The 15204-nt window shown below is 44.8% G+C and overlaps 1 protein-coding gene across 1 annotated transcript in view; it reads left to right on the top strand.

The window, feature by feature from the left end:
• TNN (tenascin N) overlaps positions 1-14335 on the top strand; it is a 55256-nt gene extending 40921 nt beyond the window's left edge. Inside the window, exons 15-18 of the mRNA XM_053606717.1 lie at positions 2842-2938; positions 3840-4007; positions 10951-11114; positions 13182-14335. Coding sequence (XP_053462692.1) covers positions 2842-2938; positions 3840-4007; positions 10951-11114; positions 13182-13322 — 570 coding nt within the window. The 3' untranslated portion in view covers positions 13323-14335. The remainder of the gene's footprint in view (positions 1-2841; positions 2939-3839; positions 4008-10950; positions 11115-13181) is intronic.
• The last annotated feature ends 869 nt before the right edge of the window (positions 14336-15204 follow it).

The following is a 15204-nucleotide window of genomic DNA, read 5'->3' as shown; positions in this document are numbered from 1 at the left end:
CTCACTCACTCAATGGCCCATCCAGTTTGACGTCTTCCTTTATTTCTCACTAACACTAATTTCTGTGTCACTAAATTGTAGAGGCACTTTTGGCCTCAAGTTCCTTGACCTCTCACCAGTATTTGATACTAATACCCATACCTTTCTCTCAGTGGCTTTTGTGGTTCCACATTTTCCTAGTTTTCCTTTTACACTTCAGTGTTCTTTCTCTTGTCTTAATGAACTCATCCTCCTTGGTGTGGCTATTAAAGACTAGAGGTCCTCAGGTTGAATCTAGGCCATTTTCTCTTGTCAGCCCTTATCCTCTCACTAGGTGGTGTCATCCTTTCCCATGACTTCATTTTACTCTTTAGGTCGCAGTGGCTCTCTGTCCAAGTTAGGATCGGTTGGGCTGTGCTGCAGTAACAACCAACCCCAAATTCCAATGGTCAACAAGTAAAGTTTTTATCTCATATGTGCAACATCTTCTGTAGGTTTGGCAGCCACTTATAAGTGATGAACCAGAGATTCAGGCAGTTTCTGTCTTGTGGCTCTGCCATTCAACATGTGGCCTTCACCATGGCACCTGGCAATGGGACAGAGAGCACAGAGAACCCTACCCACTCTCCTGTGCTTGCACATACAGCCTTTTGGCTTGAAATATAGCTCCAACTTAAACACAAGCAAAGCTGACAAAGGACATTTTCCCATGTTCCTGGGGAGAGCAAAGTGAACTAGGACTTGGTGAACTGCTAATATTGTCTCAGACACATTCCCACCTAAGTCTCACTTAGACTTCTCTTTGGAACTTTAGCCCTTATGTCACCTGCTCATGTGCCATCTTTGTACATGTGGATGCCTCGGAAATAACTCACACTTAGCACATCCCAAATGAGCTCCTGACGCACTTATAAAAGCTCATCCTTGCTCAGAATCTCCCATCTCATTCAATAGCTGAGAGAATAGTTGTCTGCACACACAAACCATAGAGCCATCCTTGACTTCCTCTTCTTCTATTTCCATGTCTTGTCTATGAGCACATCTGTTTAATTACCTCCTGTCCTCAGGGCAGCCCCAGTCCAGGCTGCCGTCCTCTCTCACCTGTCCTCTACAGTGGTTTCCTAACTGTCCTGTCATTTCTACTCTTGCTCCTGGCCACTCCATTCTAGCCAGTCTGTTCTCTACACTGCAGCTGGAGGAATCTGATCAATATCTCATTTCCTGCTTAAAAACCTTCAACATTTCCCATCACTCTTATAATGGGCCAACATATTCACAGTCCCTGTTCAAGCCCCACCAGGACTGACCCTGCTAATTTTCCAGGTCCCTTCCCATCCCTGCCTCAAGCCTCAGCAACACCAACATTGGCTTCTTGTCTTCCTGAAGCTCCTGCCACATCCTGCGCGGGGCATTCCTGACTCCTCACTCAGGCCCTCCTGTTTCAGGCTCTCACAGCCCTCTTGCATCTTTCCTTCATAGCCCTCATCAGTTTGAACTGCATGTTTGTTTGTTTGATTATTTAATCCAGCAATTTCATTTCCTGTGTTATTATCTGCATAAGGGCAGAGACCATTTCTGGCTTATTCACTTGGCACATCACCTTGCATAGTGCCTAGTACACAATAGATACTCTGCAAATATTTGTTGGATGAACCTTTTTTCACCCTAAATATTACAAAATTGCTATGTTAAGAATCAAGTGAGTTAAAATATAATTCCCGTTAGGGTAGCGAGCTAGTGCACATAGGTTTGAGAAAGATTTCTCCGGACAAAGATTAGGATAAAAAGTATAAAATTTATTTTATCTTCTTACAAGAAATGAGAGCGTAAAAGAGAAGGGGGAAAGAGTGAGAGAAGAGAGAGCAAGGAAACAGTGTGGCATTCCAAAGAAAGAGAAGAGGAAGGTCAGCACTGAGGCCAGGTGGCTTGTTGCTTTATGGGGACAGAAAGAAGGAAAAAAGTAGTGATTGTGGTCAAATTAACAGTGTGTGTCAAACTGCTGTATCTCTCCTTCTGTCTTCTTAGGCCAGTACGAAAGGGGCAGAAACACTTCTCATTGGTGGTGTGCTTCTGCCCTCAAGATACGGCTGAGGCCTGAAACCCTGCTGCTCTTTTCAGGAGCTCCAAGGCTGTAAAACATGTTCTCAAAAGCAGTGAGCTGATGAATGTAAAGAGAAAGATCTACACTTCATTTCTATCTGCTATTTTCAGGGGTTGTGAAAACAGAGGGGGAAAAGGAACAGAGAGCGGAGAGTGAACTCTTAGGATTTTAGCCCTTCCCGAGAAACTATGAGTTAATAACCTTTCTATCATTCTGCTGTTAAGACCAAACCATCCTTTCACTTCCTATTTTCTATTTAAGAGTGAAAAAGACAACATACAAGCATAACATGCCCCAGTGGAGTTGAACAGGAGTTGAAGGTTATGGGTGAGAGCCAGCAGAGGTATGGCTGGAAGGTCCTGCCATACGCCACCCACCACCCACCACTAGCAACCAAAGCACAAGCCCCCCCCCCCCCCCCCAAGTTTCTTCCTGCGGAACTGAAAGAATTGATATTTCTTGGGGACAGGAACTTTGTCTGCCTTTGTTTGTCCTGTGTGGTTCAGTAACTAGCATACTGCTTTGCACCTGAAAAATGCTTATTAATACTGTAGAACCACTTCGTGAATCTACTGGTATATAAATAAAAACCTTTCTAAAAAAGAAAAAAAGGTGCACTAGCTGGAGGAGGTCTGCATATGTGCAGGCTCTTGACCTCTCCTGTCTCCCAGGACTACCTGGGGAAATACAAATATTGTACCCCTTCTGCTCAGTCCCAGCTGTTCACTGTGTCAGAGTGAATTGTCCATCTCCCTTCTCAGGTCTTCCAGAGGCGGAACACCGGCCAGCTGGATTTCTTCAAGCGTTGGCGGAGCTACGTGGAAGGTTTTGGGGACCCCATGAAAGAGTTCTGGCTTGGTATGATTTCTGAGAATATCTAGGAGGGTTGGGGTGTGGAGGGGTGATTTTGCCTTTGACAAGCGGGGCAGGCTGCTTAAAGGAGCTCCCCACATTCAGGGAGAGGCCCATGTGACAGGGAACTGACCAGCCTGTCCAGCAGGGGGCTGGTGGGCAGTCCTGAACTCTGGACTTGTCAGAAGGTGGGACCGTCACTGGGAGTTTTACATATCTGCTATCTAAGCTCTATAAGATCTGCCCACAGCCTTAATTTCTTAGAAACCACAATCGTAGAAAAACAGTTGATTGACTAGAATTCTGGGCTGTAACTGGGAGGCTATTCTGGAGTCCCTAAAGCCCTGCCAGTGAGGCCAGGCTCTGTGGGCAGTGTTTCCTTCTTCCCTTCTGCTCTCTTCTGGAGCAGATGTTCACAGAGAGTGAAATAGCCAAAAGCATCAACTGGGAAATGAAGAATTAAAAAAATCATAATCTGAATGTGCAGTGTCTAATAGAGCAGATGATATTTGTGGTTTGCTCGGGACAGAATCTCCAGAGACCTTAGAGTAAGTGGCCCGTCTGCTCCTCTACTTAGTGAGTTAAACGGATGATCAATAGAACTGCTTCTGTTTCAGAGCCATGGAGACAATGGAGGCAGAGTCATGTCGGGGTTACCCTGCCCTCCTCACCACTTCTTTCCATACCCAGGGCATGGTTTCCACACACCTTAGCATGACTGTGCTAAAGAAATCATAGGGCGAGAATAGGAGCCACCCCCCAGAAAAAGTGTTGGGAAGGCCCCTTATTAGCAGAGAAGGAAAAGGCCAAGGTGACCTTTGGTTCTGAAAGCCTCAGACGCAAATGGTGAGTGCCTGCTTGCACACATTGGTCGATTGGTTATTGAAAGGCCATTTATTCTTTTTAGGACTTGACAAGCTACACAATCTCACCATGGGCTCTCCTACCCGGTATGAGGTGAGAGTGGACTTACAGACTGCCAATGAGTCTGCCTATGCCATCTATGATTTCTTCCAAGTGGCCTCCAGCAAGGAGCGGTATAAGCTGACAGTTGGAAAATACAGAGGCACGGCAGGTGAGAAAAATGTCTCCTTATTGCTAGGAAAGGAAACATTTGCAGTCTGTTGTCTGATGATTGGTTTGCCATGGTGCTGGCAGGTAGAATATTGTTCTATGGAGGTGAATTGTCCTCATGGACGATTGAAGGCCTGCTCCCTGCACGGGGTTGGGGGTGAACAAAGTAAAATTAGAACTTCCCCGAAGAAAAACCCTTTTCTTGTACTCCCCCAATTCAGAGTGTTGTACATTGGTGGATGAACCCACATTCTGAGCAATTTCATGGTGCCTTTCATTTGGTTGTAACAATGTGGCAGTCATTTTTGTCTGCACAGCAGTGTGTGTGTGTGTGTGTGTGTGTGTGTGTGTGTGATTACATAAGCATTTTGCAGCACTTTGCTATAAAGACAGAAAATGAAAGCGTTGACTCAAACTGTAAGTGTAGGTCTCATTAACATAACACAACCGTGACAACGCAGAACTGAGCATTTCTGCGGAGAGCCAGGGAATCTTCAACCTCGACCAGCTGCTCATTGGACTTATGCCAGATGATGGTGTTCATTTGTGAAGGAAGAAAACGAAATTAGGCAACGTGAATGAAATAGTGATAGCAGCAAACTATTTAAGAGGGTAAATGTGGTGGTTGTTTTAATGATTTTTAAACCCTAACAAGTTAAGTCTGTTGTTTGACTTTTGCATGTTCTTGACTTTGGGGTTACCACGTTGGAACGTATTACTTGCCAAATTGACTAACTGTATTAGACACGCTTAGACTCATGGGTAAATAGATGCATAAAGCTGTAAGGTCACCTTTGCAGAGAGTTATGTGGTAAGAAACCCCAGGAACTACAGGAGTGTGGAGCAGGTGGGTGCAGTGATGGTCACTGAAGAGGCAGAAGGCAGGTCCTCCAGGAGCCGAGTTGGATCTGAAAGGAGGGTGGAGCTTAGAGGCAGGAGAAGAAGGGGCTCTCCAGGAGTCTAGGTGTGGGCAGGACTAAGCAGAAGGAATTGAGGTGGCAGAAGACTATGAACAGAACTTCTGAGTGTCTGGGGCCTTGCTCTGAAGTGGCCAACTGCTAATGCAATTTGTGATCTTATAATTTCATTCAAAAAATCATATGTGTTTTATATTCGCTGTTGTTTACCAATGCCTAGTAGGTGAGCTTAAAAAACAAAACTGCCAGTAGAGCTTTTCTATATATGTAATCCTACATTTACTACATTTTGAATATCTTACAGAATAGTCCCTGAGACTCAAATAGTTTCTCTAGCAGTCAGGGAAGGGATGAGTTTGGTGACATGGGGGCATGACAGGAGACACAAGGGAGGAGTTGGGGCTACAGATACAGGAAAACTGTTCAGGATTCTGAGAAGGGGTGCAGTGGGAAAAAGTGTGGAAACAATTGTTTCAGGGAAAAAAGTTATCCTTGAAAAGAAGGCATTGCAGCTGAAGAGGCTGCATGGTTTTGGGTCCTGTCACTTCTTCCTTTAGTGGTTCTGGGTCTTGTGGGCTGGAAACAGGCTGAACTACATCCACCCAGGGCGTAATGGAGTCCTGTGTCACTTAATGGCAGGGATACATTTGGAGGAATCTGTTGTTAGGTGATTTTGTCTTTGTAGAACATCTTAGAGCATACATACACAAACTGAGTGGAATAACCTCCTGCACCCCTAGGGAATGGAATAGTCACCTACGCACCTGGGTGGGATAGCCTGTTAGTCCCAGGCTATAAACCTCTGTAAACTGTCATTCTACTCTGTGGGAAGTTGGAACACAATGACATTGTATATCCAAATATAACAAAACATAGAATAGGGACCTTAAAAATATAGCATACAAGTTAAGAAATGGTATACCTGTTAGTGCACTTTCCATGAATGGAGCTTGGTGGCCTGGAAGTTGCTCTGGGTGAGTCAGTGAGTGAGTGGTGAGTGAAAGTGAAGCCTGGGACACTACTGTACACTCGTGGAGACTTTACAAACTCTGCACGCTTAGGGTACACTAAATTAATAAAAAAACTTTCTTCAATAATAAACTAATAAATTAACTTGAATGTACTGTAACATTTTTATTTGGTAATCTTTTAAATTCTTTTTAACTTTTTGACTCTTGTAAGAACACTTAGCATAAAGCACAAACACATTATGTGCACAGAAATAATCTCTTTCTTTATGTACATATTCTATAAGCTTTTTTCTATTTAAAAATCCTTCCCTACTTTTTTTAACCTTGTAAATATTTTTTGTAACAATTAAGACACGCACTCACGTTAGCCTAGGCCTATGCAAGGTCAGGATCATCAGTATCATTGTCTCCCATCTCCACTTTTTCTCCTCCTAGAAAGGCTTTTGGGGGCAATAATAAGCATGGAGCTGTCATCTCCTGTGGTGAGAATGCCTTTTTTCTGGAATGTTTTCTGAAGGCTGTTTTACAGTTAACTTTTTTAAAAATTATTTTTTATTTTGGGCAACCCACTCAGGACTCTTTCTGTTGTGTTGGAACTTTTCCTATCTTCTTCTAATAAACTATTGCTCTATTATTTCTGCAAAAAAAAATATATATATATGTATGTAATTTTATTTTTTAAGGTACTGGGTGACTAGGAATAACTTTTTAAAAAAAATAAGTAGAAAGGCACACATTTTAAAATAATGATTAAAACGTATGATACTAAATACATAATAACATGATCACTTATTATTATCAAGTGATGTTTACCGCACTAATTGTGTGTGCTATACTTTTGCATGGCTGGCAGCTCAGTACGTTTCTCTACATCACCATAGACACATGAAGAATGTGTCGCACTACGTTGTTAGGGTAACTATGACGTCACTAGGCTATGGTGATTTTTATAATCTTATAAAGATATAACATTATAAAAATGGTGCATTGTAATGTTATGGGACCACCATCATATATGTGGTCTGGTGTTGACTGGAACGCCATTATACAGTGCATGACTCCATAGAACCTGAAAGTCAGGCACAGAAAAAAATACAACTGGGAAATGTAGATGGACATCCATGCGATTATAGGGATATAAACTGAGTAAGAGGAGACTTAAAGATGCTGTTTTGTAGGGCTAAGCACACTGCCTGCCTCTTCCTTGCTGGCTGCCTCACCTCTAAGTCAGCTCGGACTACATACCCGGCAGCTGATTCCAGGCTCTCTCTGGTGCAATAGGGTATGCACACCTCAGTCTCCCTTAGAGCCCTTGGGCCTCCTCCTTCTCTGGTCTCAGTCTGCCTGGAGCCTAATCTGGTCATCCCTTTGGTTTTCAATACCAGTTAGGTTCAGCCTTTCTTTCTCAGGCTAAGGAGTGTCAGTCTTTACAGGCTCCATTCTGTGGGACCTTCCCTGCATATGATGTGAAGCTGGGTATTTCCCTTTGGTTCCTGTGCCACACATGTTTCCCCAAAACCCAGTGCCCTTTTTGAGCTCCAGATTGGGGACCTCGCTCAGGCCCATCTTCCCAGGCTGCTCATCCCTCCCCTTCCCTCGACCATGAAAATCTGCCTTTTCCGAAGCTTAAAATAATCCAGTAAATGAACTGATGCTAATGGGAAAGTGAGTGAAAGGGAGTCAACACATTCGTGAATTAATGGGATTCTCCTCCCAGGTACTCTATTTGCATTTTAGCTCTGATTAGGGGATAATTCCTGTTCTATGGTTGTTCAGGCCAACAGTGCCAGTCAGTGGAGGATGTATTTTTTTAATAGGGCGTATTTTTGATTAGCAGACGTTCATATAGCATTTAGGCAGCACTCTGGTCTTCCCCTGTGTACTATCATTCCTACTTCTCAATTCTGAATTACAATGGTGGGGTTAGTGGAGTTTTAGCTTTCCTTATATATGCTGATTGGTCCATGAGGAAGGTTTTAAAATGTAGGAAGTTTCTGGCTACTCATGTCCTAAATGATGAGGCACGATTTAGAGGATGCAGCATTCCAGGGGAAGGGGAACATTCTGGTATCTCGGGCAGGAGGCAGCTCTCACCAGCTTCTCACTTCATTATAGCTCTGGTTAGAGCTGACAGATGTGCAGCACTGGCAGAAATGTGCAGCACAAGGCTTGTACCCTGCTCAGACTGTCTGGGTGGGCCCTCAACTTTTGACTTTCACTGAAGCCATATTGGAAATGCTGTTTTCCTTCATGACACAAATGCCAGCAAAATACTGGTGTGTGTGTTTAAATTCTGATTCTGCACCTTCAAGATGATATTCACCTATTCAGAGATTGTGATGAAAAAGGAAAGAGCTGCACATCAAAATGGTGCAGAATGACTTCTATGGGCTCAGACAGGTGACTTCAAGTCCCACTAGTGTGGGACTCAGTGGTACCCAGTCAGGAGTGGGTCCACCTCCTCGAGGCACTTGGAAATATGAGTAGAAAACTCTGAGCCTTTGGTGGGCTGGGGTTAGGGATGCCAACTATCCACAGTGGAGAATTATTCTACCTCAAATCCCAGTGCCTCACTTGTTCTGAAGTGGATTTTTAAATACTGGCACTTGAAAAAGAGAAAAAATTGATGGGTAGATGATGGACAAAAGGGAGCTCTCGAAAGGGTATAAATCACTCTTTTACTCTCCCACTTTTAATTCTGAGATAAGACATTTGAGGTCAAGATACATGGTCCTGTGTCTGTATGTGACTTACAGGGGATGAGATGTTAATGGCTTCTCCTGGTCTGAGAGCAGGCAGCTGCCTGGGTCGTCTTTTCTGTCCCAAGTATTGCTGGAGGAGAAGAGTGGATCTGAGGGTGGCGTTTTGATGAGAGATGATGACTAGCTTGAACCCACCTTGACTTTGGGTTCAGACCTTTAATGGGACTGCCACCAACCCCTCCAGCTCCCTGCTCTCATTGTGCACACTCTGACCTCAGGATGGCTTCGGTTTCTAGAAGATAGACAATCCACCTGCAGAAAAATCTCAAGCATTTGGGGCAAAATCTACATTACCTTTCTTTATCCCAGTGCCCGTTTAAATAATCACGAACATATCTTTAAGAAAATTTTTGCATAGATTCTTAGAAAACAGCTCTAAGAACTTTCTGTGCAAGTGAGGTAAGCTGTGCTTATTTAAAGTATGTCACTGAGGTGGTGTCACATGTTGTTTTAAGGTGTAGTTAACTTTCTCTAAGAAATCTGAAGGGAGGAGGAAATGTGCATAACTAAAGTGACAATGCCCCTTTGTCACTTGGTGACCAGGCGGACACTGTTCTGCTGCATCTGTCTGGGAGGGGCCTCTGTGCCCGTTCTGGGTGAGGCTTGAAGAAGCTGCAGTTTGAGATGGCCAAATTGGAGGGGCAAATTGGAACCTTCCCTTTATACATGTTACCAACTCTTCACACACCTACCTCACCCCTCCCAGCTAAGTGTTGGAGAGCAAGGCTCTCCTCATTTTGGATTCCCAGAGCCAAGCACGTACTGATCCATAGCGGGTGTTAGGTACATGTTCCCTGAATAAATGAATGACGTTGTAGGCCAGAGGCTCTCCCATTTTAGCCTGAACAAGGATCATCTGAGGGGCTTGTCAAAATGGAGATTTTCAGGTCCCACCCTATAGTTTCTATAGGTCTAGGGTGGGGCCTGAGAATGTTCATTTCTAACAAGTTCCCTTGTGATGTGACTGCTGCTGGTCTGGGGGCCACACGTGGAGAGCCACTGTTGTGGAGGCTCCTTCTCGCTGGCGTAATTGGAGCCCCTTGTTGAAATAAAAAAGCTACAGGTGGAGTGGCACCTCAGAAAGGCCTCTGGACTTGGGAACCTGGGAACTGAGATTTGAGTCCTGGCTCCACCATTTATGGACTTTGGGACCTTAACAAGTCCTTTGAGTCTAACGTTTGTGAGTTTGCTTCTTTGTGAGACTAAGAGGTGCCCTCCCCTCCTCTCAGCCTTGCTGTGAGAGTCAAGTGAAAATATATGCGTGAAGATGATCGGTAAACTCAGAGATGAGATGCAAATGTGAGTATTGTTATTGCAGGGACAGAACTTGATTAAGCTTGTGATTGATAAGGATTCTTATTGCTTTTTATGAGCTGGAAAAGAAAATAGGCTTATAAAAGGATGACAAATATGATAAGGAACTAGGAGAAATATGAGTAAAATAAAGCAGATTTTTAGACAAGGCTGCAGTGAGGCGCTGAATTGTACAGATGTCCCCAGAACGGCTCTGCAAGTTCAGGGGTGTTTGTGTATGTATGTGTGTGTGTGTGTGTATTTATGTGTGTGTATGTATGTGTGTGTGTTAGGGTGGGTGGGAGGATCCATATGGAGAATTTTTCTCAGGAGTGGGAATTTGGACTAATGAAGGGCAGAGAGAAACCCCACGGAGGACTGGTCACAGCAGAGGTTGCCTGGTGGGGACATGGGGATGCAAGCTTGTGCATAAGGTATAACCCAGTTGCAGGCCTGCAAAGCAAGGAAGAGTGACTCACCTCTGTGTGGTAGGAAGAAGGACATGAGGCCTGCGATGATGAAAATGAATGTCTTAGGTTCAGGTGGGAGAGGGGCCTAGGCAGGAGCCGTGGGCATATATGAGTGGCCTGCAGGAGGAAGGACTTGAAGGGGTTGTTGAACCAGCTCAGAGGTTTCAGGTCTGGGTGACTAGATGGGGGTGAAGCTGAGCCAGGAAGGACAGAGAGTGGGGTTCTTGTTGAGAGATCGTCAGGGACTATGGGAGAGTTGATATGTTTGGTTTTGGATATTTGACATGATTGGGAACTTTCAAGTGAAAATGCTTTTATGGTAGTTACAGAAACAGGCCTGAAGTTTGGGTGGTAGGCCAGGAAGGAGAACCTGTTCACCTGTGCCATGCTCCCATTGGCCATTTTGAGAGAGCAGCGACTACCTGTGCTACATAGCTGACTGACTCCTTGGTGTTTTCGATGCCTAGAATTCTCCCTGCCTTTTTGATCACACCTCAGTATCTCTCACTTTCTGTCTCTTCTCTCCTGCAGGGGATGCCCTTTCTTACCACAATGGATGGAAATTCACAACTTTTGACAGAGACAATGATATTGCGCTCAGCAACTGTGCCCTGACGCATCATGGTGGCTGGTGGTACAAGAACTGCCACCTAGCTAACCCCAATGGGAGGTATGGGGAGACCAAGCACAGTGAGGTAGGTGGCATGTAAAGATCTTTTCTGTCCCAGGCTCTGTCCACATTCAGTCCCCAAAGGGATGCCCTCCAGGCCTGTCTGGTAGCCTCTCTCCTTCTGGGCTTCGAGGCTGGGCAGTGGAGTTTCTTCTCTGGGCTCTGTGGTCTTGAGGTCATGTCCTTCCTGCCCAGTGGCCATGGCCCCTTCCTGCTCTACATTCCCACCAGTGCTGCTCACTCAGGGACAGGTTGTGGGAAGCTAAGACTGCCCACTGGCATGTAAAGACATATGATGTGAGTCACACACCATCGCATTTTACTAGTTCACACATGGACACTGTCAGCTCAGACTGCTATAACAAAATGCCACAGACTGGAGGGCTTAAACGCCAGACATTTGTTTCTCACAGTTCTGGAAGCTGGGGAGTCCAAGCTCAGGGTGGCAGCAGGTTCAGTTCTCCATGGGGACTCCCTCCCTGGCTACAAACGGCTGTCTCTGGCTGTATCCTCACATGGTAGAGAGAGAGGAGCTCTGGCCCCTTCCTTTTCTTATAAGTATACTTGACCCATCATGGGGTTCCACCATCATGAGCTCATCTAAACCTGATTACCTCCCAAATCCCCCACCTTTAAATACCACCACATTGGGGGAGCAGGGATCTGCCATATGAATTTTGGAGGGACACAATATTCAGTTCATAACAGACACTTCCTTATCTCGTCTAGTTGTTTTAGACACTTCCTAATCTTGTCTATTTTTTTTCAAGTTTCTTGATCATCAGAAAAACAAAGCCCTTTCTGCTTTAGGTCAGACACATCCTTGGGTCCACTTCACCCAAAGCCTGCCCAGAGCAGTGTGGCAGCCCACTTGCTCCATTTGAGGAGTGTACACACAGAGCTGGGAGTTCAGGAGTCTCCTCTCCCCACCCTCACTCTGAAACTTTCCTACCTGTGATTTCTTGACCCTCCGCGACTACTGTATATCATCTATGTTAGCCTGAATCTGTGAGCTACAGGGCATCTCCAGCCAGCTCCTTCTTAGCATCTTGAAAATTGCATCGTTGCTTCTACTCACCATTAATCCTCTTCCCTTCTGGAGTGCCCATCCTGGGCTTTTAACTGCTCATCCTATACCCTGATCCTAAGCCTTCAGGAAGCCATCTCTCCCTAGAACTCACCTTGTGTTAATATTACTGTAAATATTAACACATCTAAATTCCAAGTACATTTTGATTACTTTGGCTCTGACCAAACTAGGAGGACTCCCAATCTTTCTGTGATTTTTCAAACGGAAGAAGAAATTTTCCCTCTACCCGCCTGGGGGAAGCCAAGGAGGGCAGGTCAATGAATCAAGGTGGCAGCTCATGGGCCCACTCAGGGAATCCTGTGATAGGAGATCAGATATTTGAAATGAGCATCCAGCATGCCCTAAACCATCCCATATTTGCTAATAAAAGACATTCATCTGGTTAATGTGCTTTTCACAGTCTGCGAGGCATTTAGCTTCTTGTTTATTATTTACCTCACAAATTAAAATACATAAAATTGGTCACTTGGGCTCTTTATTGGCCAGGTTGCAAGGTTATTAAGTGAATTAAATATTATTGCACTCACCAGTCAAAAGACATAAAATGAAATTTAGTTTTCAGCAGGCTATTTGTTACCCCAGAGCTAATATCTAAACAGTCTAAATTGAAAATGATTTTACACAATTGGCCAATTAATACGTTTATTTTTGCCTTTAACTTTTTGGAAAGGAAAAGAGTGAGGCAAAAATAATTTGCTCATTGCTGGCCAGGTTGACCCCGAGTTAATCTCATGGCGCTCGGGCCCTGTCACCCACCTGCTGGGTGCTGGGTCACATCATGTCCTCCCTCGGAGGCTTCCATGTCCCCAGCCTGTCTCGCCCCAACTTCCCAGCAGAGGGCGCACGTTCCCAGCGCCTGCCCTGACCTCCCTTATCCTAATCCAGTCACCTCTCCCGCTACTCGCAAGCAGCCAGAGAGTGGTTTCCCTGGTAAAGAAGGATTCTGTCGCTCCGTAACCCACCCTACCTTCTGTTGATGTGGCTTTTTTTGTGTGTGTGCAGGGGGTGAACTGGGAGCCATGGAAAGGACACGAATTCTCCATTCCTTACGTGGAGTTGAAAATCCGCCCTCATGGCTACAGCAGTGATCGCGTGGTGGGCAGGAAGAAGCGGACGCTGCAAGGAAAGAGGAGGACACTCTGATGGCCCATTTTGAGCGACAATTGCAGGGACACGACCAGCCGGGGCTGGGGGCTGGGCAAGCTTGGGATGGGGTGGGGCATTGGTGCCTGGTGGATGGAAGGTGGAGTGCTCATAGTGCTGGTTTCTAAGAAGGCTAGATAACCCCCAGACCAAAGCAGGTCCTCCAGCTTCCAATCACCAAGATTCCTTCCTGTCACCTGCATTTTTTTCCCCATCTTGATTTTTAGGGGGCCTGAAAATCAACAAAATAGTAGTTGCACAGGATGTATGGGAAAGACAGTATGGAAACTGCAGGGATTTTCAGCTTGTCTTCAGTAACAAATATATTGGAGTAGGACAAAAATGAATCATCCCCCACTTCACTGATTGGAAATTTCTAGAAACATATACATACACACTTAAAGCTCTGCTAATCCAAATCTTCTCTCTAGGAAGAAGCACCAAAGAGAGGCTCTGATTACCTAGGGTTTGGGACTGAGGCAACTGGATGTTTGTTTCCTCCTTTTCCCACTGGGTTTTGAGGGGGGGGAAAAAGGCACAAATTCCCCCTCTTTCATATTGCTGGTGTTAGGGAGAATAAAGAGAATAAAAAGGGGCCAGGATGGATTCACATTTAGCTAAGTTCTGACTAGTATCCAGCATGCTGGAAACCAAAGCTCCTATTTTACTGCTATTTTTAAATGCCCTCTTTTGGGTCATTTGCATAATTACTTTCATAGATCTGCATATGTTGTGAATAAATTCTCACTCATTTCAAGTGTAAATAATTTGACTCTCTTGATAATTGGTACCTCTCAAAGTCTCTCCTGTGACCCCCTTTCGTCCCTCCCTCCCCAAGGCTCGCCACTTCTGTGTGACCCCTGGGTTTCCTGAGGCTGCCAGTGCTGTGAGTCTGACTGTTGATTGGAGGCTTGGCAAGGTCAGCTCCTTCTTGTTTATTTCCTATCATTTTGGAAGGTATTTTTGCAGTGAAGTCAGTGACCATTGAAGTAACTTAAATTCCTATTCAAGAAAAAAATAATAAACCACTTGATTTTTTAAAAAAAATTGCCTTGTGTTATTTTCCCCACTTAAGTGCACTTGAATTCTAAATTTAACCTAAGTGCAAGTGAAGGTACAATTTGTGCATTATAATGGAATTTGGTTGGCTGCAGTTTCTTCGTGATGGCAAATAATAACGTTTGGAACACAGAAGTGAGTGGGAAGGCACGCAAATGCCCTAAAAGCTGCACTGCCCTCCAGGACCAGAGCGGAGCTTATAGCCTAGGTTTCTCCAGCTTTCAAGCTTGGGGTGAATGCCAAGCCAGGTGAGCAGTCTTCCCCTCTCTTTCCCTCCACCTCTCCCTTGAGATACCTTGAACAGTGCTGTGGTAACTGCTCGCTTTGCCGATGGGCAGTCTGAATGAAGTTCAGTTTCATTGCTGGTGCTGATCATTTAAACTGTGTGTGCATGTTGTTCCTTCATTCAACAAGAATTATTAAGTGTCTGCTTTGTATCAGGCAGTGTGTTGGGCACTGGGGAAACAGGTGAGCAAGAGGTGAGCTCATAGAGGTGGAGCAAGACAGACACCATCCTTGTACTAATGGGGCTTGTGTATTGTCTTCTTTCATTGATTCCGCAAGTATAGACTAAGCCCTATTAGGTACCAGGTACTATTCAAAGCATTTTTGTTACACCAGTGAACAAAACATATTATCCCTGCCATTGTGTTTATATTCTCCTGGTGGAGACTGACAGTAAACCACATAGAAATGTATAATTTCAAGGAACAATAAGTGCCATAGAAGAGAAATAAAGCAGGATGAAGATGAGGTGGTGAACGGTAGTGGACTACAAAACCTTCTCTAAGGAGATATCGATAGAAACCTGCCAGACTTCTCT

The sequence above is a fragment of the Nycticebus coucang genome, chromosome 10, assembly GCF_027406575.1.
Source record: "Nycticebus coucang isolate mNycCou1 chromosome 10, mNycCou1.pri, whole genome shotgun sequence".
Lineage (NCBI taxonomy): Eukaryota > Metazoa > Chordata > Mammalia > Primates > Lorisidae > Nycticebus > Nycticebus coucang.
The sequence above is the reverse complement of the archived record's forward strand: the minus strand, read 5'-3'. Positions and strand labels throughout refer to the sequence as shown.